This window comes from Pipra filicauda, unplaced genomic scaffold, assembly GCF_003945595.2.
Source record: "Pipra filicauda isolate LSUMZ 115617 unplaced genomic scaffold, ASM394559v2 scaffold253_size2546935_pilon, whole genome shotgun sequence".
NCBI classification, from domain to species: Eukaryota; Metazoa; Chordata; class Aves; order Passeriformes; family Pipridae; genus Pipra; species Pipra filicauda.
In genome coordinates, this window is record NW_024104369.1 from 752912 (window position 1) to 776716 (window position 23805).

Genomic DNA, 23805 nt, shown 5'->3' on the forward strand with positions numbered 1-23805 from the left:
CTTCAAGGCGTTAGTTTTTATCCTGTTAGAATGGCAAATGCCTTTAACACTTAGTCAACAAGGGCTGCCCAAGTAAAGGGCTGCTTTTTATATTGGATCATTTCTTTAACTGTTTGAAGCAAAAATAGTATCATGCATAATTTATATTACAGTTTAATTTTCTGTTCATAACTTGCATGTGATTCTTTTTCCATTACAAGTTGTACTGAAAAAAAAAGTAAAAATGTATTTGAATAGTGCTAACTTAATTTTATCAATTATTATTGAACTTGGGATTCTGCCATTCTAAACAAAAACAAACCCAGAGTTGGTTGGGTTTTATGAGATGGCTGGCCATCAGGCAGCTCATTTCACTGGCTGACAGCATGTATAGTTGATTCAGAATAAACATCCATTTTCAGTAAGTAGCATATAACAGTATTTTCTAAGAGCAGTTTTTTAATTTTAATAATTACTGTATCCAGCTTATACAGGCATGCTTGGGAAAAAGAATGTTCAATATTCCTTGCAGTTTCCAAATCTGATTTTTCTCCAGTTCCCTGAAAATAATCCATTAAACCTGCATTTGCTGTTTTACAGTGAGATGGACAGTCTTCCAAAACTGTGCTAGTGGGGTAACTCTCTGTCCTTTGAATACCATACTATAACCAAAAATACCAGCAGATCTTTTGCATTGTAGATATAAATGCTTTCTTGTTTGGGTTCCTGACACCAGTTAATTTAATTTGGTACTCTGCTTCATAAGGATGGTGCTTCTTTGTTAAAGTTGGCAGGCAGTGAAGTTTATGAACAGTGGTAGTAGCACATGCTGTGGAGGGTCAGTGTAAAATACTTGCCTCCATGTAGAGATTAGCTAATAAAGTCTTTCTTCCTCTTTTCTTGATGAAAGAAATGCATAAACTTCTGTGAAAGACTAGCAGAAACAGACCAAAGAAGTCTCAAAGCGTATAACTCATAGCTAGCTCCCACATACTGTGTAACTAACATGCAGAAGCTTGGGCTGTCACTCCAGGGCTATGTTAGATTATCAGCCATTTGTGGAAAGGAAGGTGATCCGAGATGGCAGTAAATTGGTTCCAGTTTCCAAATATCTGTTTTTTCAAATGGTATCATCTAAAGTAAAGTAAACTACCTGGAAGACCCAAGATCTATTCTGTTGGTTTTAGTTATTGAATCTCTAAAGGTTTTATGTTAAGAATTTGATGAACTTTGCCTTTATCATTTTCTGTAGAAATACAAATGTGTAATTATAGTATTTTATGTGACAGTTTATCTTTGGTAGAAAAATAATGCGAAACTTGATGTATGGATCATTTCTTCCTCAAAATTCCATAATTTCGGTATTCCTTTGAGCAGTTCATTCTAATCTGTATTCAAAACAAAGGAAGGAATATTAACATGAAAATTAATACACATAATTGGTGTGGTGAAATGATGAGTTTCCTTTTCCCATAATTTAGCTAGTAATTAAAATCTATAAGGAGAGCAGAGCAGACGGAAAGGAGATAGTGAGGTCACACAAAAGAAACATCGGTGACCAAGGACATACTGAGTATGTGCTGTATTTTTATAAGATGACTGAGAATTAATAAACCTGCACTGTATACCACCATTAGCTAATTTTTATGAGTTCAGGTAAAGTGGTTGAACTGCATGATAAGAGTGAAAGCTGATCTTTAATATTTTTACTGTCTCATGGCACATGTTTAAAGTGGACCAGTGAAGTTTGCAATTGATACCTCCTAACGTGGTTGTTTATATATATATATTTAAACACATTTAGTGTGCAAAATCATTCTCAGTGAATACTATGGCTTAAAAAAAACCAAAACGACCTCACAGAAGCTAAGCAAGTTGATTTACACCAATGAAGCATTCTTTTATGAATTAGCAACATTTCCTATGCTGAAAATAAATAGTTGACTATCAGTGCTGGCAACTGGCAAGAGGACTTCTAACATAAATTTTGAATACAGAAATTGATGAAGTCCCTCTTCTGGACCATCACCAAGATAAATGACCATTTGGAAGCTCCAAGGAATATAGAAATCATAAGGAAATATTAGGAATTAATACAGTAGTGTTACGCCCTGCTTTAGTTCCTACCTTCACTTAAACTAAAGGTGATTTATTTGCCATGTTACAGAAACAAAATGCATTAATGTTTGTCTTTGTTTCCTCCCCATAAGTGGTGAATCTCCTGACTGATTTTAAAATCAGAAAAGTTATGAAGAATAAGCTCTTACAGGTTGTGACACGGGCATCTGTACAGGGGACAGAGACGTGGTTAATGCCTCAGCTGCAAGATGGGTGTCAGTGTGATCTTAACACACACTAGAGATTCCATCGAGGAGAACCTATTCAAGAACCATAGTCTGTAGAGTAAACTTCAGTTCAAGCTCCTGATTTTTGAGAAGCTAGTCTCAATCAAACAGCAACATTAGCCTTCCAGAAATCATAAAATTACTTATGCTAGTTTGGGGGATTTTTTCTATTATGCTATTCTCTATTTTAAAAAATACTGAATGGTGTAATGGGATAGTTGCTTGCGGTGAGATGTTAAGCAAAATCTGGAACAAATGTTTAATGTGTATGGTGATCACAGCATGGGTATTATTGTTCTTCCTAAAGCAGAAGGTTACTGAGTTTGTATTTTTACTCTCACTTCAGACCATCTCTGGTCTAGAACTGGTAGAAAATTGGGAGAGCTTTATGTATGAAAAAAGGAGTTGTTAACGAACTGGAAAGTTACTTTTAAAATTAAAACTCAGTTTATCTGGGCTTTATTCTTAGCAGTGATTGTGGAAACTTGAGTCTTCGTGCTTTCCAAATTCTAAGTGAACGTTTCAAAGTGAATCATTAGAATAGACTTAAAGCAGGAGAGAGATGGTTAAAAAAGTAACCTGACATTCTTATGGAGGAAAAAACATAGGAACAGCATCAGAAAATGATTGGGCATTTGAAGCTTTGCCAGTCAAACAATTTAATTGTAGAAAGTTTGGTATAAGTGATTCAGGTGCTCTGTGCATCTGGTTCTGTGAAATGTTCTGAGGAACTGCTCATAGAGTTTTTCAGCATGAGTGCTAGAGGAGCACTTCTCCACTGGAGCATCTCACTGTTGGCCTAGGGCTATACCAGGCTTTTGATGAAGGGGCGGGGTTGATGCAAAATAGACCTTTGGTGAGAATACTATAGAAGGTGAAAAGTTAAAACTGCTGGAAGATTGCTGAAAAGGCCAAAGTGACAGAGAAATTAGCAATGAGTAGTAAGAAGTGAGGAAGAGCACATATCAAGAGGTGATGATCAGCAATATCCAAGTTGGAAGTAAAGGTTTGAAGCTATTATGAAGCAGTTACGGTTGACACAGATCCATGCATGTATGTAAGTTTCAAAATACAAAGACTGGATTCAAAATATAAAAGTTGGATCTGGAATTAATAGAGAAGGTATTCGTTGACGTTAGGGAGGGAAAAAAACCCCAAACTGAATTTTCTTATTGTCTGTATTCTGAAGACTAGATGTCGTTTTTCTGTGTATGAAAAAATGAAAGTATGCAGAAAAGACAATTACTGTACAAATGTAATATTTTGATGACTTAAGTACCTGGTTTTATCTTCAGGAGGTAATGGCATGCGTTGATTGCTTTCTTCTGTTTGATGTCATGTGGATGCACATTGTACTGAATTTCCTCTTACAGGGAAAAATCTAGAATTTATTTGAAACCTCTCCTTTTTTTTCCCCAATTTTGCTTATAACTCTGGAGTCAAAGTTCTAAATCTGTAAAATGTTTGTGTAAAAGCACCGGTTTTCCTCTTTTAAGCTTAATGTGGAGTATCTTTTTTATTTACCATACTCCCTAGTGTTGTTTTGTTGCCTTTCGAAGTTTACATCACTTCATGCAGAAGTAACCTGTGTCTTTTCAGCAGAAATTTGTTGTACGCAATTTCATAATAAATTAATGAATGTGCTCTTAATTGACTGTAATGAGGTATGCTGATATGGAATTCTGTATATAAGAGCAGCAGCAGCATTTCTTTTGCTCCTTGAGAAAGGGACATTTAAACTGCTGCCTCCTGTGTTTTTCATTTTCAGCAGTACACAGAACCTGTTTCAACCAATCATTCACACCTGGGACAGTTGTGCTAATTTTTGAATAACTACTCATAAGGCAAAGAGCAAAGTATTTTGTTCACAGCTTTTCCACCTAGGGATCAGAGGTCCATTTTTTCTCTCACTGTACCGGTGTATCTGCAAAGTACTCCCATAGCCTTTATCTGCAAGTCCTCTTTAGCTGAAAGCTGATGAAGCAAAGGGAAATTGCTGTTTGTGTTGCTGCCAGTTAATCATGCTAGCCCAGCAGCATTTACATTCACACCACTGTAAGAAACACATAGTTAATTGGAGAAGTGGCCATATTTTACAGCTGACGAAGGTTTGCATTGCAGCAAGGCTGACTAATGGAAACTTATCTGACTCAGCCTGAATGGCTTGTAACAGGTTTGTACCCAGTGCAATACTTGCCAGTTTTATATTTGACTGATTGTGATAAGATTGCTCTTTAGACTGTGTACTTTGGGGTGGGGGAGGTGGGATGATGGCTAGGTGACCTTTTACAAAATATGTTAGTGAAGAAAGGTGCTGTAAAGAAGTGTTTGGGGTTTGGGTGTACTTTTTTTTTTTTTTGTTTGTAACAACTGCATCTAACCCACAAAGTCGCAATTATACATGCATTTTTCTGTAAGTTTTGTAATATGGAAAACAAAAGAAAATGTTTTGAAACTGCAGAATAACAATGGTGGAGAAAATAATTATTTATTCTTTTCATAGGGGCCACCAACAGATGCTCCTGCAGTTGATACAGCAGAACAGGTTTATATCTCTTCCCTTGCACTGCTGAAAGTAAGTGTTCTGTGCATACTGTGTCTGAGTATAGTGCTGGAGATAGAGCACCTGGCAGCTGTCCAAAGTTTATGGACTTGTGTTCCCTAGGTGCTGGTCAGACTAATTTTAAAAATAAATTAATGCTGATTGGAACACTCAGAAACTTACTTCAGTTAGTTCTGCTTTATTGGCTTTGCTTTTACTATTTTATAGTTCATTACAGTTTCCAAATGTGCTACAAGTTGCAAATTAACTATAGATCAACAAAGGCTGAAAGAACTACCTCAAATCAAACTTGAATCTCCTGTTAAACATATAGTGTCATTTGGTCTTGATTCCAGATGTTGAAGCATGGTCGTGCTGGTGTCCCTATGGAAGTCATGGGTCTGATGCTTGGAGAATTTGTTGATGATTATACTGTGAGAGTGATTGATGTTTTTGCAATGCCACAGTCTGGAACGGTGAGTTCTTTGCATCTAGACCTTGATAGTTTTGTTTGCTTGTTTGTTTTTTTCCTTATGGTAAATTTATTTTTGGAAAGCTTCTTGTGCTTTACCTCTGATGCAATCTGAAGGTATAATCTGTGAGTTATAGTTCAAACAAGTCAAATGGATTTAAAGGTTTCAGTAAACGAAAAAAATTAGTAGAAACTTTTTTTTGGCAAAGTCTAGTACTTAAGTGGGTATATCAATATATGCAGATGTTATGTTCTTATGTAGTATAAATATATTGGTAGTACATGACTTATAAGATTTATAAATTGATAACTTTCAGAACTCATATACTGTGAGCCAGGGGAAGGATTCAAAATTTAAAATGTTTGATTAGAAGCATATCATGTGCTTAATTGTGATGGAGCTATAGATACACTTCAAACTAGATATGCTTCAGACTCGCTCTCTTTGACAGATCTTAGTGGCATGTCTCTTAAATGATATTTTTGTGATGTGAAAAAATTATGTATTTTAATTTTGAGTAAGAATATCCATTTTATAAAGAGATTAAAGAGGTGAGTCAAGGGGCATAACTGGGATTTATGATGCTTTATTTTGTGTAACTAGAATGAAATGTTCTTAAAAGAAACAATGGCATCCCTTTGTAACTCAGAGCTGCACATCAATTAAATTTTCAAATTCTTTTGTCCCAAGTTAATTCTATACCTGTGCATAATATAAAAATCTGCATAAAGCCAATATGTAATATTAATCTTGAATAAAACCTGTAGAGCTGAACTTGTGAGAAACAACAGGCCACTGTTTGCAGAGCAAACAGAGGGGGAAAAGATAAATTCCTGTGCCTATTTAATCATGTTTACTCATTGTAGAGATTACTTACATAGCAATTCAAAATCTTCTTTCAGTATTTTAAGAATCACATTGAAATACATTTCTAAAAATTGTATTTTGCATTTAAGAGAGTTCTGTCATGTAGTACTGGAATATTCAGGTTGCCTTTTTAAAAAGATACTTATAAATATTTTTTTGTGTGGAAAGTAACAAGTCAAAAGATAATATTGCTTTATGTACAACTACTATGATTTTTGTCTGTCTTTTGAATCAGGGTGTCAGTGTGGAAGCAGTGGATCCTGTATTTCAAGCAAAAATGTTGGATATGCTGAAACAGACAGGAAGGTAAGTCAGTGTAAAGAGGGCTGTTGGTAACAAATACTCCCTGCATGGTTTTTAGAAGAAACAGCTGGCTTTCTGCAAAACTAGTAGTCTAGGGGCTATTAATAATGTTTAAAAATAAATAATTGGCCCAGAAATTAGGTGAGTAGCATGTAATTCAGTTCTTTTCTTGCATTTCAATTGTCAGGAGACTATCACTCCTGTTAAATCTACAGCTTTGATTATCGTGCAGAAAGATTAGAATGCTGCTCAGTTTAGTGTAGGTGATTACTACACAGTACCTGCTTAAAAGATTGATTTTTTTATTTAACCGTTTAAATAAGATTTTAAAAAATTAGGAAGATGTAGCTTTTTCATGAGCAATTTTAATGAAAAGAAAGGGAAAATAATTTTGTAAAAGACCCTAGTATTTAAACAAATTTTTATTTTACTCCTACCTCTCAACAGTTGTCGTCTGCTTGCTCAAATTCTTTTACTGTGGGAAAAACTTCAAAATTAATGTTAGCAAAAGGCTCAGCAGCTGAACAGAACAGTGCAAATTGCTTTTTGACTGAGTTCCTAGTTCTACTGCTGGTTTAATTGATATTTAATCCTTTCCCACCGTTGGTTCCCGTTGTCCATGTCTGAAATGGACTTTCTGCCATGAAAATTCAACCTTCGATGCCAAGGAGTTAAAGAGTAGATATTTACTCAAGTGCTGAAAGGGTAAAAACTGGTTCAGGGAAGGTGTGGTAACAGGGTGAAAAACTGAAAGCATGATCTACCACTGCTAATATGTATCCCTTAATGATAGCCCTCTTTTGTCTCATTTATTCATGTCCATGTTTTCACCATACTATCGTGAGTAATTTAAATATTACCAATGGTGTTTTGTTCACAGCTCATTGTAATTTATGCCCTGATATATTCCTATTTCTTCTTGTGATACATGTTTATATTTTTAAGAATCTCAATGTCCTCTTTGTTTCAGACCTGAGATGGTAGTTGGTTGGTATCATAGTCATCCTGGCTTTGGCTGTTGGTTGTCTGGTGTAGATATCAATACCCAGCAGAGCTTTGAGGCCTTATCAGAAAGAGCTGTTGCTGTGGTGGTGGATCCCATTCAGAGTGTAAAAGGAAAGGTATAGTAGGCTTGCTTTTTATTTTTAAGGCACTTCAGTAAGATTTAATATAGAAGCACTGTAAATATGTGTAAGTTCTTGATTTTTGGAGGCCTATACTGTGTTAAAAAAATAAAAATTTAAAAAACCCCACCTCATTGTAAATGAAAATATCATTTCTAGTTTATTCCTCATCTTACATCAGTAGTCCTTAAACAGGCTGGAAGTCTTTGATATTGTTAGTACACATAACCAATCATAATCCTCTCTTAATATTTTGCTATTCAGGTGTCACTCAACAGGTTTGCAACTAATAATCCAAGTATACATTGTTTTATATGTTACATTTTAGCTACAAAATCTAAGATCAGTTACTAACAGATTGGAAAAGGTTCAGCCCCTTAACATGAGTAGTAGGAAGGCATTGATTTACAGGCGTTGCATATGATGGTTTTTAGTATAATTTCTATTCCAAATATTTTGGGCAATAAAACTTCACAGAGTAGTTGATATCAAGCATTTGAGTGTGCAGATAAATTATTAAGTATGTTAAATTATTATGAAAAGAGATTAACTTGCAAAGCATATTGGGTTATAGTTGTCCTTTGTTGAAATCTCTTTTGTTCTTGTTTAGTTCTCTTTTTATTTCTTTCTAGCCCCATATGCCATTTTCCTATTTCCTGCCTCATGACAGCAGGGAGCAGCTCTATTATCACCTTCACAGAGCTGTCTGCAAATGTGAGAGGCAATTCGATTTTGCTCAACCACAGGGAGAGTGGATTAGAAAAACTACAGAACGTACAGAAATTGGCTAGGTGGTTTACTGCTTTAAAATACTGCTGAGGTGTTTTGTTTGAGCATGCACTCCCATTGTATTGTAGAATAATTATTGAAATGCATCATGGTATATATGGATGATTTTCATGTAAATTTATAAATATTTTAAAAGTGTTCGTCTTCTATAATGCCATAGTATCATATTTCATGTGAGGCAGATCCTATTAAAGCTACTAAACACCATGGGTTCCCTTAATTTCGTAATAGAATGTTCTGAAGCTACAGTTGCATTTTCAGTTGGGGTTTTTTTAATTCTGATTTTTATAGCAAATATGTTTATGTAACAGGCAATTGAAAAGTTAATAGCTTCTTTTTGTTTGGAAGCTATTAGACATCTGAATCAATTTTGTTCCTTTTTAAATTGCATAAAGAGTAGAAGAAAATACAGGTACTCCGGGGAAAAAAAAGATGCAGTAGAATGTTTAATTATTCCTGACTTATTTTTCCTACAACTTTTTCCCTTTGCTTTTTCTTATTTTCCCACTCCAATAGAAATATTGAAATAAGATTCTTTTTATTTTGTCAAAATATAATAGTCAGGACTATTACTAGTGATTAATTTAGACCTCATTAGCTATTAAATCCATTAAGAAGAAAAGCCTCCCAGTAAGTCACATACTTGCTCACTAAGTGCTTCTTTTTTAAATAATTTTGTTGCCACTGTTGCTTGACTTAAATGTCTGTCTTTGAGATCTTTGATCACTTCAAGAAAGTAATCTTTAGCATATTTATTTTGAATGTGAATAAATTTTTGTCCATCTAAACTTTTCTCAGTTACAGCTGCTGTTAGGGCATTGCTGCCAGTAGTTGGAATTACTGGAAGTCTTGTAATGTTTGTTTTTCATGCACATTTTTTAGTTGCTACAGTCAGATTAAATTACATTCCAGGTTTTGCATTACAAAAAATTAACATCTGTCATGTTCCTGGCAAGTGCATCCTTTAAAGCTTAGAAATAGAAAGAATCCCCCAAATTATGATTACCACTTTTAAATAACTTCTTGATTTGGAAGACTGTGGAATATGTATGACTTATATGATCCTGGTTGGCAGGATCACTTACATTAAACTATGTTCAGATTTTAGATGAACCGAGAGAAGAACAGCTACATTAAAGTTAAAGGGGTTTTCTTAGGCCAGGTTTGAGTGTTTTGTGTGCATGTCTAGGTTATTATGGCATCCAGTGCCTCTTTGTATGTTAGACAGCTCGAGCTAAGCCTATTCCAGGGAATTATCTATGTTTGTTAGTGCCAGCAAAAGAAGAACCACTTGCAGAGGTAATTTTGCTGGTATAGTAACCACCATACTGGTGGCTTTAGCTGCGTGAGTCCAGGTTCATTATTCATTATACCTTATACTAGCATGTCTATCTGGCAAAAAATTAGAGTGAACGTGTGGCATAGAGAATTTTAATTTTTTTTTTGACTGAGATTAGATGTATTTGAAAGCAAAGTCCAAAATAACACACTAGCTACTTTTAAACCTGCCTCGGGGCAGGCCCATGCCCACGTAAATTGGTGTGGCTTATGGTCACTGAAGCTGTCATGGTTGCACTAGTGAAGAATAACTGGGTTATTGTCATGTGTCAGGCAATTGCAGTGAATTCAGATGAGGAACCTCAGGTTCACCTTGACTAGCTAAAACATTAAAAAGCAGTTTGCCCTGTTACTGGTAAAAAATGAAAAGTTGTTAAGTTCTTTGTTAACTGCCTCATCTGCATACCTGTGTTCCAGATACCTTGTAGGACAGGGATGTATGATTGCAGTTTCAAGATAAGAATACCTGTAATTCTCATCAGTTAAAAAAAAAAAAAGTCATTTTATGTCTTAAAGCCAATGAGCAAAAATAAAAAGTCACAGAAAATCCTTGTATAAAAATAAAATCTCTTATAGAGATCTGTAGATTAAATGCAAACTGCTTTAATGACCAGTTTAGGACTCGGATATTTCTACATTAATATAGTGGGACATGTGAAGGACAAGTAATTTTAAATACTGATCTTACTATTCTACATACTCTTGCACAGAAAGTATGTTTTTTCATGACTGTGACTGTGTACCATATATTGCAATATTTAGGCTAATAATGTTCTAGTTGTCTGTAAAATAAATTCACAACAGATCAGTGGTTTTAACTGAAGGTCAATGTTATCAGAACCCAGAGAGAAAAAGCTTTATTTTGACTTTTTTTAAAAATTGATTTCTATGAACAAAATCAAAGTAAACATGCTGGAATATGGCCAGTGGGGCAACCTGGCTAGTTGTTGCTTCATCTTATACTTAGTAGTAAACCTTTCTTTTATCCCCTTCAGTTTTCCAGTCTGTGCAATGGAAGTTGTAATACATATTTAGAGTATTCCACAGAAGTAATAATTTCATTAAAGATCTGGAATAATGCTAAATATTGACATTTCATATTTATTTCCAACATACATTTTGAAATGTCTGTATGGAGAACCATATACCTTTGCCAAATGTTAAAAATAAATGTGTTTTTTGGACCTTAACATAGCAGCTGTTCTTCACCTCTTAAGGAAAATATAACTAAAGTAAACCAAAAGCATTAACTTACCATGTTGCATTTGTCTTATTAAATTTTTTAAAAAACGTTTTCTGTTTTGAACTGTTTTAAACTTTGGATCTTTATTATAAGAAAGTCACCATTTAAAATGTTTTTTTGAGGCAGTTCATTGGTTTCCCTTGATTAATAATTGCTGGCATAAGGATCAGTCAAATATCCAAAATTGTCAGAAGTCCATTTTGTATATCTGAGAAGCTTGTTGGCACTTGTGGTGTTTAGTAGGATATGTAGCAAAATCTCTTATTCATACAGCAAACTTTCATTTCTGTTAAAGCATAATTTTTCCTAACAAGACACTATCAGAAATATTTGTAGGAAGGTCTGTTGGTTTATGGCAAAATTCTTTTTTTTAATTGTTTGCTGAGGAAAATATTTATCTTTGCAATAACTTTTTGTAAATTCTACTTCAGTCACCTTCTGACATATAAAACCAAATATTCTATGCATCTTAATCTGGTGCTTAAACCAGATGCTGCCACTTTGATGAAAGAGTTTTGCTACGGTACTTTATCCTTATCTTAATCTCAGTCCCAAAGTGAAAGGAGAAAAAACAGGTACATTTGGGTAGCCCAGTAAATCAAAATAATTCCAGTTGAGAATGATCTCTGTAGATCATCTAGTCCAACCTTGTGCTGCGCACAGTGTCAACGTTCAGTTCAGACCGGCTCACTTAGGATTTTATCCACTTGAGTCTTGAGATTCAACAACCTCATAGCAATACCTGTTCCAATACTTTATTATTCTTGCAGTTGCTTTTTCCCCTTGTGTGCATGCAGTCAGCAGCTCCCCTTTTCGGTCTATTACTGCTGTCTCCTGCCACATACATCATTGAAGAACCTTGCTCTGGGGTTCTGTAATCTAAAACCATTTTGTGCATGCAGTTTCTTTGCATTGGAAGTTGAAAATTGCTTTCTTTTGTTCAGTTTATGAGATCTCTAGAATTTTATCCTAAAAGGGGTAACAAATGCGCTGAACTTTGTAATTTGTTCTTTTACTAATTTTTTAAGTGTGGAAAAAAATTACCATGCTCCTAGAAGCCCCAAAGAGTGACAGTTATACCTTGTGTTTAAAAAAAAAAAAAAGGCATTATTTGTCCTAAAATAGCTATTATCTGAAGAGAGAGAAAGATAAATGCTGGTTTTATCCTTCCAAACAAATGAAGACCTGAGGAGAACTGGATGACTTGTTTTGGCGACCTCTTCCCCTTTTTTGTCCATTGGTACTTGTAAATCTATGTGACAACCTGTGTGTAGTTAGTCACGTACATGAGCATTACGGTTTTGTTAATACCTGATTTCAGTTTTTAACTCTTCAAAGTAATAGATGATCATTTTGTTGAGTGCTGATCATAAGAATAGTGATTTACAAGTAGTTTTAATCTCTTCTGCTACTTTTACTTTCCAGTTTAGATTAAATTGTCTGTACCTTACAGTGTCTCAGATTGGTGACTTCCTTGGAGATAGGCGACTGAACTCCTTTTCTGAGACAGTTTTGTGCTGCAAATCCTCCCAGTTTATCAAGACAAATATGTATGTGAATGGTTTCATAACTTGGTAATTACTTGCTACTTGTCTAAAACAGTAAAACCAATAGTGATTTAACAATTACTTTTCTGACTGTTGGAATTAAGATCTAGCTTCAAGATTTTCTTCAGCTGAACATAAGTCTTACACTAGTTTTCTGAAAGATTGCGTGTTTTCAGACCTCCATTCTTTTATCAGAGTGCTATTATTTTTCTTTTGAACTTGTCGTTTTCCCTTTGTTGTTTGAATTGACCACAGGATTGAAAGAGACTTTGTTTTTTAAGAAGGCAGAAAAAAAGCAATCCTTAAAATGAGATAGATGTGTGCGGACACCAGTGTAATGCCTGAAATTCAAAATAGCTCATTAAGAATTAAGTTTGTGAGAACTTTAAATATACCCAACTCCCCCTTCCCACTTCTTGCATTTTTCTTGATCTTTACTGTACTAAATCTTCACTAGACACAAGTGAATTCAACAGTCTTTAGGGTACAGCTTGAAATTATTCATTAAAACAACCAAACAAAACAGTAAATTGTCTGTATTGTCACTACTGCTTTGGAGGTGTCTGTTTATTGTGGATTATTATGCAGATATCATTTTACAAGAAAATGTATTTCTTGTACATTGATACCTACAATTTTATGTCAGAATATTTTATACTTGGAACAACTTTCAGTATTAGACCTGGATTTGCTAATACTTTTCTATTGTAAAGTGAAAAATTCTAAAATAGATAACATAAATATGTAATTTTGATTGAAATATTGAGGGTACACTGAACATTTTGCACAGTGTATAGTACATTTGGATACTGTCACAGTACTGTGCTATTTCTTACCATTGACTGGACAGAAACATTTTAGTTTGATCTAGACAGGAACCAAATTTCAATAGGAGTCTGATTTGGAAAGTAAGAAAATTGTATGTTTTCTTACATACTGGGTTTGATCTGGGTTTGATCACTGTTGATTCAGTAAAGATTGATGTTTGTTTTCCTGGCGAATTACATTTGTAAGAGATGAATTACATCTACACTACAGTACATCTACACTTGGTGTTTTGAGTTCAGGGTGTGTTTTTCTAAACCTCAGTATAAACTGAAGTTTTATTACTACCAGTGTACCACTGTTTTATTACTGTTTAGTTTGAAAACCAGCATTTTTTAATAGTTGTACATATTCAGAATAACATTTTTTGCATGTTTTACTTTCTAATTTTTTAATAGAATACCAGGATTGTTAATATCAATGCTAATGTTCTAAAAATTTTTGTGCAATGTCCTTTGGACTTGCTATGATGTAATTAACTAATGTATGTTTACCTACTAAAGCATTTACATAGGTTACTTCAGTTCATGCCCTTCCTTAAAACAGAAAGTTCCAAGAAGACTTTGTTGAAAAGTATTAAATGTTTAATTTCCTTTTGCGGTGGTGGATGTGGAATAGTCCATTTATCTTCATTAAGGCTTATAGCTTTAAAACTTGTGGCTCTGCTACTTGGGAGTTATGGATGCATGCCCTCACTTGTCAAGATAAATGTATTATACTGAGTTCTCTTCCCCTTCCAGTATGGATATTGAAGTTGTACTGCAGATTTGACCACAAGTAAACAATTCTCTAAGGATAGAGAAGGAAAATGCACATACTCCCAGGAATATGTTTTCCAGAGCTAAAATTGACATTTTATAAATAATTTCCATGTTGCAAACTTCAAACTCACAATCACAGCAATTCAGTGATATGCATTTGGCATGAGTCAGTTTCAGTTCTTAGTGCTTTTCATTGGAAATGGCATAAAAAGTAAGATTTCTTTGAATTTTTTATGTTGTGGGCTTGCAGGGGACAGAAGATGTTCTTCACTTGTAGTTGTCTAACAGTGCATGGCAGCATAAATAACGAAATGGTCATAAACCCGAGCTGCACTTCTCAGGTCACGTGTTCCATTTCATTTTTAAAGAATCTAGAAACAAACTAAGCAGTTGATAACAGGTCAGTTGCAGGTGATAAAAGAGATTTTAGATGGGACATTACTTCTTCTTCCACACCTGGCATAACCACATTATATCCTTTGCAGTTGTCTTTAAGCGCTGGTATGTTTGTTCATAAACATATGGCATAAACAATACATCACTATCTGAATTCAAGGACACAATGCATTTTTAAAGATAGTCACCATATGCCATAGATTCCTCACTGGAAAAATATTGATGTTAGAATTTTTTTAAATTTAAACAATAAAGGCTGACTTATTCCTAACTGAAGTTTACCATTAAAATATAGTGGGTCTTGAAAAACAGGACTATTTCATTCAGTATTGTTCAGAGATTTGATATTGGAGGGATTTAAGAATCAAGTGTGTAAAATACTCTTGAATCTTATTTTTCTTTTAAATACCCCATGAAATTATGAAGACTGTTTTAGAAAAAGTGGTAATATATATATATATCACATTCACACTTTCACTAGAAGCTAAACGAAGTCTGGCACTAAACATCTTAAGTTTTAATCAAGCCATTATTTTTAATAACTGTGCAGACTATAAGAGGCCAGATTTTTATCTAGTTAGCAGTTGAGGAGTCCAGTGCTTGTCTTAGACTGTGAGTAACTTTGAATCATATTAATTATAGCTGTGCTGAAATTTACACTCAAGATAATTGTAAATTTTGTTTCTAAAAATACATTATAGGGACTGTTGATCCCAGGCGAATGCTAAAAAAATACTGTATAGTTATTGTTTTTTAGATTATTATGCATTTTGAAGCTAAGACAGATGTACAAAAAGATGCAGTTTTTATTTTGTATTGGCAGCTTCCAAATATTTAGTATCTATTTCCAAGAGCTGCAATTAGTAAAGCATCCATGGTACTGAAATCCACACATCCCACAAGCTAATTATATTTGCAAGGTCAGATTGAATACATATTTTCAGAAAAATAAAGGGTTATATAAATGTGTCTTCTACTTGGCTGTTATATCACAGTTTGTTGATCTGGAGTATAATGTGTACAATTCACAAATTTGTCTGATAACAGAAAGTGGTGTGTGATTGTGTTTATTTTACTAACCAGTATATTCACAGCAATCACTTCCAAATATCTCTCCAGTAAAGATGTGTTAATTACAAAACAGACAAGGTCTTCTATTATATTAAAGCTACTAACAAGAAGACAGCAGGAATCACACATGTAAATAGCATCATCAACCCCTATTTTAGTCCTCTGTTTTGATCTGTGAGTTGCGCATAGACCAAAGGTGCTATTAAAGACTCAGTATATGAAATAGGCAGCATTATATGAACAAAATTTATTCAACAAGAAAACAGACCTTTAACATGAATTTAACAAGCCTGAGAAATTATAAACTCTCATATGCTGCAGATTCATGCAGTGATAATAAACAAAAAAGGAAAGTAAGAGGTTTCCTTAAGCTAGCCAAACTGCTAATGGTTTTGTTATAAGCTGTCTGCTGTTGAAATGACCTCTGAAAAGTCTGAAGACACTTACACAAGGAAAAATTAAATGGTCAGAGTGGTGAAAGAGTTGCACAATGGAAGTGCATTAAAAAAAAAAGAATCTACCTTCATATTTCTGGAAAACATCCCCGTGGCATAGACTTTTGTTCAACTTTTTAATGTCTTTTCAGAGAGGGAATTTAGCTTGAAGCTTGGAAACTGGAGTTTTTACTAAAAGATACATGCTGCATTAGGTAATTCAAGTGCAATGAAAGCTTAAAATTTTTGGTTGGGAAATAATGACTTCTTACTAGCAAATATCTAAGAAACTGAGTCGGGGGTTATACTGCTTTTAATTAATCCTTAGAATTTCTTTGTTCAAAATACTGTGTCAAAGTTTCCATTGTAGAATATGGGGTGACCGTGTTTCTGTCATCTGATTGCATCATGCTGTACTTTGAAATACACAAACGTAGAGATGAGACTTCAGCTTGTACACACCTCCAAGTGCTCACTGGGGCTTTTTTCTTGGATCTTACAGTGGCATAATTAACACCTACTTCACCCATTGCTCATTAGTACGCTGGACATTAATGAGTCTATTTTTTTTTATGTAATCCGCTAAAGGTGGGACTGATTTATGCTCACTGTGAAAAAAGCAATTGCATTTCATAGAAATGAATATGTAAGATTTATTGTTGTATTTATGTTTTTATTGCGTATTAGGTCTATATTTAGCCTTCAGGTTGCTGAGCATGTTAGTTTCTTTAAGATGGTTGCTATAGTGATAGCAGCAAATTCCTTTAATCTTAGTGTAGTTAAAGTATTTAGTTCCCATTGGTCATTACAGTGCAACTGAGATGAAAAATATCATTTGCTCCCATACTTTTTGTACCCCTCTGAGATTGTAGGAATTGCAGTTTTATCCCTTTTAAAATCATAACATTTGCAATTTGTGGGTTTAATTTTTCATACCACATTCTGTTAGATTTCTGTTTGTTCTACTTTGGAAATACTTTCATGTCATTCCTTCAGGAGGACAGATAGAAAGTACAGTATTTTCCCAAACAGATAGTACCTGAAACATATCGGAAGTTCCTTCAGGTCAGGATTAAGATGCTAGAGTAAAATTCAGTATCTCTTGGAAATATTTTAGCAACTCATTCTCATATTTTAATGTGAAATTTGACTAATCTTGAGAACACTAACTGAAATGTTGAATTTTCTTATTGAAACAAAATTAAATAATTTTTTTTTTATTTTGGATTCTCCTTCTGTTTTACATGACTCAAGTCCCAAAAGAAATCCGTGCTGGATGATGCCATTCTTTTTGGATAAGCTCAACATTGTCTAGTGAAGCTCTTCATTAAACTGAGATCTAAAAGTGTGACCATTAGTTATAAAGCAGCTCCTTGTCATTCTAGTATACTACCAAGTTCATGTTCTTGCTCCTCAGGGTAAATTTTTGCTTTCTTGGGGGTTTTTTCCCCTTATGTAACTAGTCTTGGGAGAACCTGTGTGGATTTCTTTTTCGCTTTGCTTGACTTTTTAATTTATACTGCCTGTTTGTTATGGTCGGGCATTTCCAGGTATTCATAAATTAGAGCGTCTGGTTAAAATGGAATACAGAGATATATACAAAAGCTTATCCACAAATGTTTTGAGATAGAGAAAAATCTGATAGTGCTAAAAAAGGAAAAAAAAAACAGAGTTATTTTGTACGTTACGAGAAAGAGTGTATAGATATATAGAAACTGTTTCAGATATCTTTGAGAATTAAATTCTTTTAAATGTAATTCCTTTTTATTTAGCATTGGTGTCAGATAGCATGCTTCTGCTGCATATTAAATCTGAATTGTGAGGTTTTTTGTCCAGAAAAAAAAATATCACTGTCAACTCACTTTAATTGGGTCACAACATTTTTAATAAGATCATTTTTGGAAGGTTTTCTGCACGCAGTTTTAAGACATGACACATGCAGATGGATCTGGCCAGCAGCTGAGAGTCCAGGCAACAGCCCATAGTGGCACCCAGTCACTCAACACCACTGTCTCAACTGGGTCTCAGAAGTAAATACAACAGGTGATAAGTTGGTGGGCTTTTTCAGTTTACACTTGATAATTTATTTTATTATAAATAGTTGCTGATTCACTTTATTTCCACATTAATGACCTCAATATTTATCTTGTAATCTTAAAACCTGCATATGTAGTTATTATTATTTGTGTAAATGGAGAGGAAAATGCTGGAACAAGGTAGGAGACTCGATGTCACTTTCTCTGAAGACTTTTAGTGACAGTGGTTGATTTCTTGTTTGCACAACATAAAAGATTTGGTTCAAATCTAATTCCTCGAAATACCAAACCAGCCATATAAATGAATCTGTTGTTGCCCAACTCACAGTATAAAGATGAAGAGAATAAAATTATAGAAAAGCTGTTAAAAGGAGATTTAAATTATTTAGTTCATTGAACTAGAGTAACTCTTCACACATATGCAGACAAGATGCCTGCAAAGTCTGTCTGGTACTGTTTTGTGGAGGTACAAGGCTGTACGTGCACTGGTACAGTAAAAGTCTGAAACCTAAACAAGAATTCTTGTCTTGCAGTTATAAACCTGTAATGGTGAGGATCCAGTAAGAGTGGGTTTGTGTGTATTGTTTGTACGTCCTTAGGTCTGTTTCACCTCATGTAGGTGTTGGATGGGGGTGTGGTGATTATTGTATGGGACCGGGAAATTCTGTTTCGAAAAATTTTTGCGGACAAATTCAGCACAGGACAGAGTAAGAATCAGTGATGGGCTTACTTTATTTGTAATGAAATAGCACTGAATGCTACCTACTGTGTACCTTTAAATCATAAATGACCTTGATTTTCTTTTGCTCTGTTTTTCACTCGTGAGCATGACACTGACAAGGACTTTTTAATCCATCAGACAGTTTATAGACCCTTTCATAGTCACAAGAAGCAAAAAGCATCTGACTAGAAGGGAATACATGGGGCAAGTTCCTTGCTGGCTATAATTTTGTTGTCATTTCAAGTATTGTGGTAGTATAATTGATGTGACAGGACTGGGCTTTAGACTTGGTCCCTTAGCTTGTGCTCACTTTCAGTTTTAGTCTCTCTCTGTCATTCATTTTGATTGGATAAGATTTAGGTGACAAACATATGCATAGCTTTGAAGCTTAGAGTAAGTGTACACAAAATTCAATGTTATATGATGATATAATGTATATAAAACTTGCAGTTCCATGGAAAAGGTAATAATTGGTGTCACCTTACAATACAAGGTAGTGTAGTGTGCTGATCACATAAGCCAGCAGGAGGCTCTTTTTTATTAATATTATAATTAAATGATTTTCTGGATAAAGGCCAAAAACAGATGAGAGTTGATTGTGCCTTGTCCACTGTTGCTTGGCTCTATTAGTTGCATTTTATAAAAAGAATTGACTTGACATCTTGTTTTTACAGGTTGTTATTGATGCCTTCAGATTGATCAATGCTAATATGATGGTCTTAGGACATGAACCAAGACAAACAACTTCAAATCTGGGTCACTTAAACAAGCCATCTATCCAGGTAAACCCAATGCTGATAGTCCTGTAAATTTCAAGATTTATTAATTAATTTTGGGGAAAGGTAGCTAAAAACTGTAGGTTACAAATTATTTATTGTTCTCTATAGCATTTTTCCATGCTTTTATAATTGATGGGATTCATCAGTGGAGATATATATGTGAGGGGTTTAAAATTCAGCCTATTAGCTACCTAAGTGGGAATGAATGTATTAAATGTGTACAGCAAATATTCAAGTACAGATTTATGGAAATGCAAACTTTTAAAAGCGACAATTGATGACATAATATGTGATGCAAGATAGTTACTGTTTTCAGCCCTGCAATTTAAAAACTACTGCTTATTAACATCTCAGCTTTAAGATAAGTAACTTAGAGGTAAGTTACTCTCAAGTAAATTGTGGAAGAAGTTCCCTCTTCATCTTGTCTTTTTACTGTATGTTTTTAGAGATTCTTGCTTATTATGTAATCTAGACTAAACCTTGTATTGTGTCTTAAATAATTAATTTCTGATTTTTATGTAATGCAGTAATTTGTTGGAAAAATGGTGGAGGAGGATATTCCGTGGATAAAATGAGTGCGTGATTGGCTTCTGCTGTAATGTTTCTTTTGAATACACATTTGTGAAATGTAGATATTCAAAGTTTGATTTCTAAACTTGACTTTCACTAGTAAGACAAAAGTTTTGGTCTTCATCAAAGCAAGCCTTTATTTTGAGAAGTAGCTCCTATCCTGAAACAAGAGTTCTCTGGAGTAGTTAATGCTTGTATCCCTGTCATTCTTCTGCCTCAGTGTTTTTTCCTTTAAAAACTTGCCTCCCTTACTGTTTATTCTAAAAAGCATGTGTACTTGGAACCGTGAAGCCCAATCCCTGCTTTTTTGTTCCGTTAACTTGAACAATAGAAGTAATATTTGCTGAATAAAAGTCCAAGAAAAAGACCATACACTAGTCACAGCAGAACTGAAATAAAGGCTGAACTTCTGCTGTAAGAGGGCCATCCTTTATGAGGTACTAGACTGCCATACCCCTGTCTTTCAAAAGAGCAGTTTTTTTGTTATTAATGTGTTGAAACCCTTTATTTATAAAAAATGCTAGCAAAAAAAAGTCTTTAAATTAAAGTGTCTACTTCAGGAGGCTCTTTTACTTTTTATTTTTTAATTGGTTAAAACTGCAAATAGTCATGAATAAGAAATAAGGAACTAGTAGTCTTGATTGGATGTAGGCAAGCCCATGCTTGCATGTTTCAGGGCTTTTCTAACTGGGCTTTCCTAGACCATGTGTAATGCTTTCCCTTGAAAACCCCTGTAGTATTGTTCAGCTTCATTATTTTAAGATCACTGTCACTACAGCATGGCATATTTTGGCCATGGGAGTTTGGGGTTTCTGTTGTTGAAGTGGGTATTTTTTGTTTGTGTTCATTTTTTGCAAGGTGGCAGTGAGCTGTTGCAAGTGTCACTGTTAAGCTAGAAATCATAGTTTTAAATGACTCTGTTCTTAAAACTGCAAGGGCTCTCACAGTGTTGTGTTGCTTTTATTTTAGGACCATGAATAGAATTCTGACCCAGTTGAGGACAGAAGCAAACTAAATATTTCAGCTAGGCCAGAAGCAGGAATTTCCTTAAAATCTCAGCAATAAGAATAATAGAATAGTACATGCCTTGACTTTGTTCCTTCCTTTGTGTGTGTGTGTGTGTTTTTCTTGTGTTCCCTTATCAACAGCTCTTTTTACAGTTGTTTATTTTTTACATTTGTCCACTCTTTTCAAGAATGGGTTTTGAAAAGGGAGAAGAAAGGAAAGGATAGTGGGAGAAGGCAAAGATATTTGTCAAATTTTAAGAGCTTGAGAAAACTTCCTAAGTATCTCTAATGCACCTGAGTTTAAACACAAACACCAAAATCTCACGTGCAATCATTTTGAGTGAGATAAGAAGATGGTAGTGGAAACTACTTACTGCTAATAGTTTCAACTATAAATTAGTTGATTGGTGGTAAGACCTGTATGTTACAATTTTAATTGGAATAAGTGGTAGTGGTTATCTCTAACTGCTGTTCTCATAAACATAACTATTCAAGTAGTTTTCTATCTTTGTATATGTGTTTGCAAAGGAAATGTGTTTAAAATGCATGTGAGAACATTTTCAGCTTTCATACAGGTAATATTGGAACACTGAAATGTTAAGTTGCGTGAGATGCAAATGCACATTCATTTTGTATAGCTCTAAAACATATTTAAATATAAATAGGTGGAATGCCTGAAACATAAGAAATACTTACCACTAATTCAGCATATTGTATGTATGATTTATCATATCTCATTTGTAAATGTATACTTGATTTATAAAATTTTATTTGACAATTAGACAATTTTAATTGTGATGAGGATTTATCATAGAATTTTTAACCCCCCCAAATATTAATCCAAATCGCCCTTAGGTCATAAATAAAATAAAAAAAAATGCACATAAACAAAATAGAAGATAAATGCATACAGCTATCACTTAACCTAATCTCAGTAGCTCAGGCTGTGATGTACAAGTTTAACAAATTCACAAAGGGCATAGTTATAATAAAAAAGTAGTCTTTTTTTTAATTTAAAGTTAAAAATTGGCTGTAATATCCAAGGTTGATTTGATGCACATAGTCTAACTGATAACTGAGGTCTTTACTCACTACTTCAGGTATTCTCTCTTTGTGTTGTACCTTTGAGAATGAACTGGGAATGTTGACAGTGGTTTTAAATAAATAGATAGCTAATAGTCTTTTGTTTGTAACAGAGCCCAATATTTCAATAGAAGTGATAATCAAATTTATTGAGAGAGGAAGGATTTGAGAGAAATATGTTTGTGCATATGTATCGGTCAAATGTTTGCAGGCAGTTACCATTTTTTCTTATTATAGTTGTTACTGTGTGAAGAAAATCTGTGGTTTAGAAATAGAAAGCATAACTGTCAGTAAATGAACACTAAAAGAGAAATAGGTCCAGGTATATTTACTTGATACCTGCTTGTTATCTCTGTGTATTTGTTTGTTTGTTTGTTTTTTATTTGAGTCATGTTTGAAGGTGGTTGTATTTCAATGAGCTTTTTCCCTTCTAATATTTCTTCATTTCAGTGGAGGTTAAATTTTTCTCCTGAATTTTACAGGCACTAATTCATGGACTAAACAGACATTACTATTCCATCACCATCAACTACAGGAAGAATGAACTAGAACAGAAGGTAATTGTTTCGGGTTTTATTCAGAGGACAAAGAACATTATTCAAACTGTTTAAGATTTTTGGCAATATTCTGATTTCAACTGCTGTTACTTTTCAGTAGTTGTTTTAACTCTCTTGGAGTAGATGGCTTCTCTTGCAGAAAGCACTTGGATATGTAGTCACGATGATGAAACTTTCCAAAACCACATTCTAGTAACCATATAAATAGTTTGATAACACTTTTGTCCATGTATTATGGAGTCCTTATGCTGTTCTCTGCACTTAACCGGTTTGTGCAAAGTTTCATGTTTTCAGTGATGAAGCTGAAAGACCTACTAGCTGCCTTTCAGCTGGAATTCCTGAAGCTAGGAGCCCATGTTTTCCAAAATGGAATTGTATAACCAAGGGATGTTGGGGTTTTATTGCCTATAGTCACTTTGACAGAAGGTATTTCAAGTTGATATGAATGGAGCTCCCCAAGACTTTGCTGAATATGAGGAAGTAGTCATGTCCTGCATTTACAGAAGAAATATTATTAAGTGACTTGCAACAAATATTGTCTTTTACTTTTGCATCAAACTGCCTCAAGCAAAATCTAGCCTGGCCACCAGAACCAGGAAGAGAAACCAGGGGCTGGGGATGGGGGGAAAGTAAGGAAGAGAAAGGTTTATTTATCATATACAGAAGTTAATTCTTGAAAAGCCAGATTCTGTCCTCAATTATACCTGTGTATGCTTATAGCCTCGTTAGGGTTATAAATTTATCTCATAGCTGAAGTTTATGATAAGATGGTCAGAATAGTTTTTGCACTTAATTTGGACTTTTAGAGAGTTACAAGTAATAATAAGAAAAAAATTAATAATGGAAGAATATGTGTGCAAATCAGGGAGTTAGAGAGAATTTGTGAGATGCACAACTGTTTTTGGGGCAGTATCAGACTTTCAAGACCTCACTGTTACTGAAAAGAATAATGGATTCAACAAAACCAGCTCTCTCAGGAAATATCTGTGAAGCTTCCAGGGGTTATTGTTTCCAT

The 23805-nt window shown here is 34.3% G+C and overlaps 1 protein-coding gene across 2 annotated transcripts in view; it reads left to right on the top strand.

Annotated features, from left to right (window-relative positions):
• Window positions 1–23805, top strand: part of PSMD14 (proteasome 26S subunit, non-ATPase 14) — a 46675-nt gene that overhangs the window by 17821 nt on the left and 5049 nt on the right. For both annotated transcript variants that reach the window (XM_027734168.2, XM_039382072.1), the window contains exons 5-10: window positions 4828–4899; window positions 5223–5342; window positions 6442–6512; window positions 7480–7630; window positions 19469–19576; window positions 22716–22790. In XM_027734168.2, coding sequence (XP_027589969.1) covers window positions 4828–4899; window positions 5223–5342; window positions 6442–6512; window positions 7480–7630; window positions 19469–19576; window positions 22716–22790 — 597 coding nt within the window. The remainder of the gene's footprint in view (window positions 1–4827; window positions 4900–5222; window positions 5343–6441; window positions 6513–7479; window positions 7631–19468; window positions 19577–22715; window positions 22791–23805) is intronic.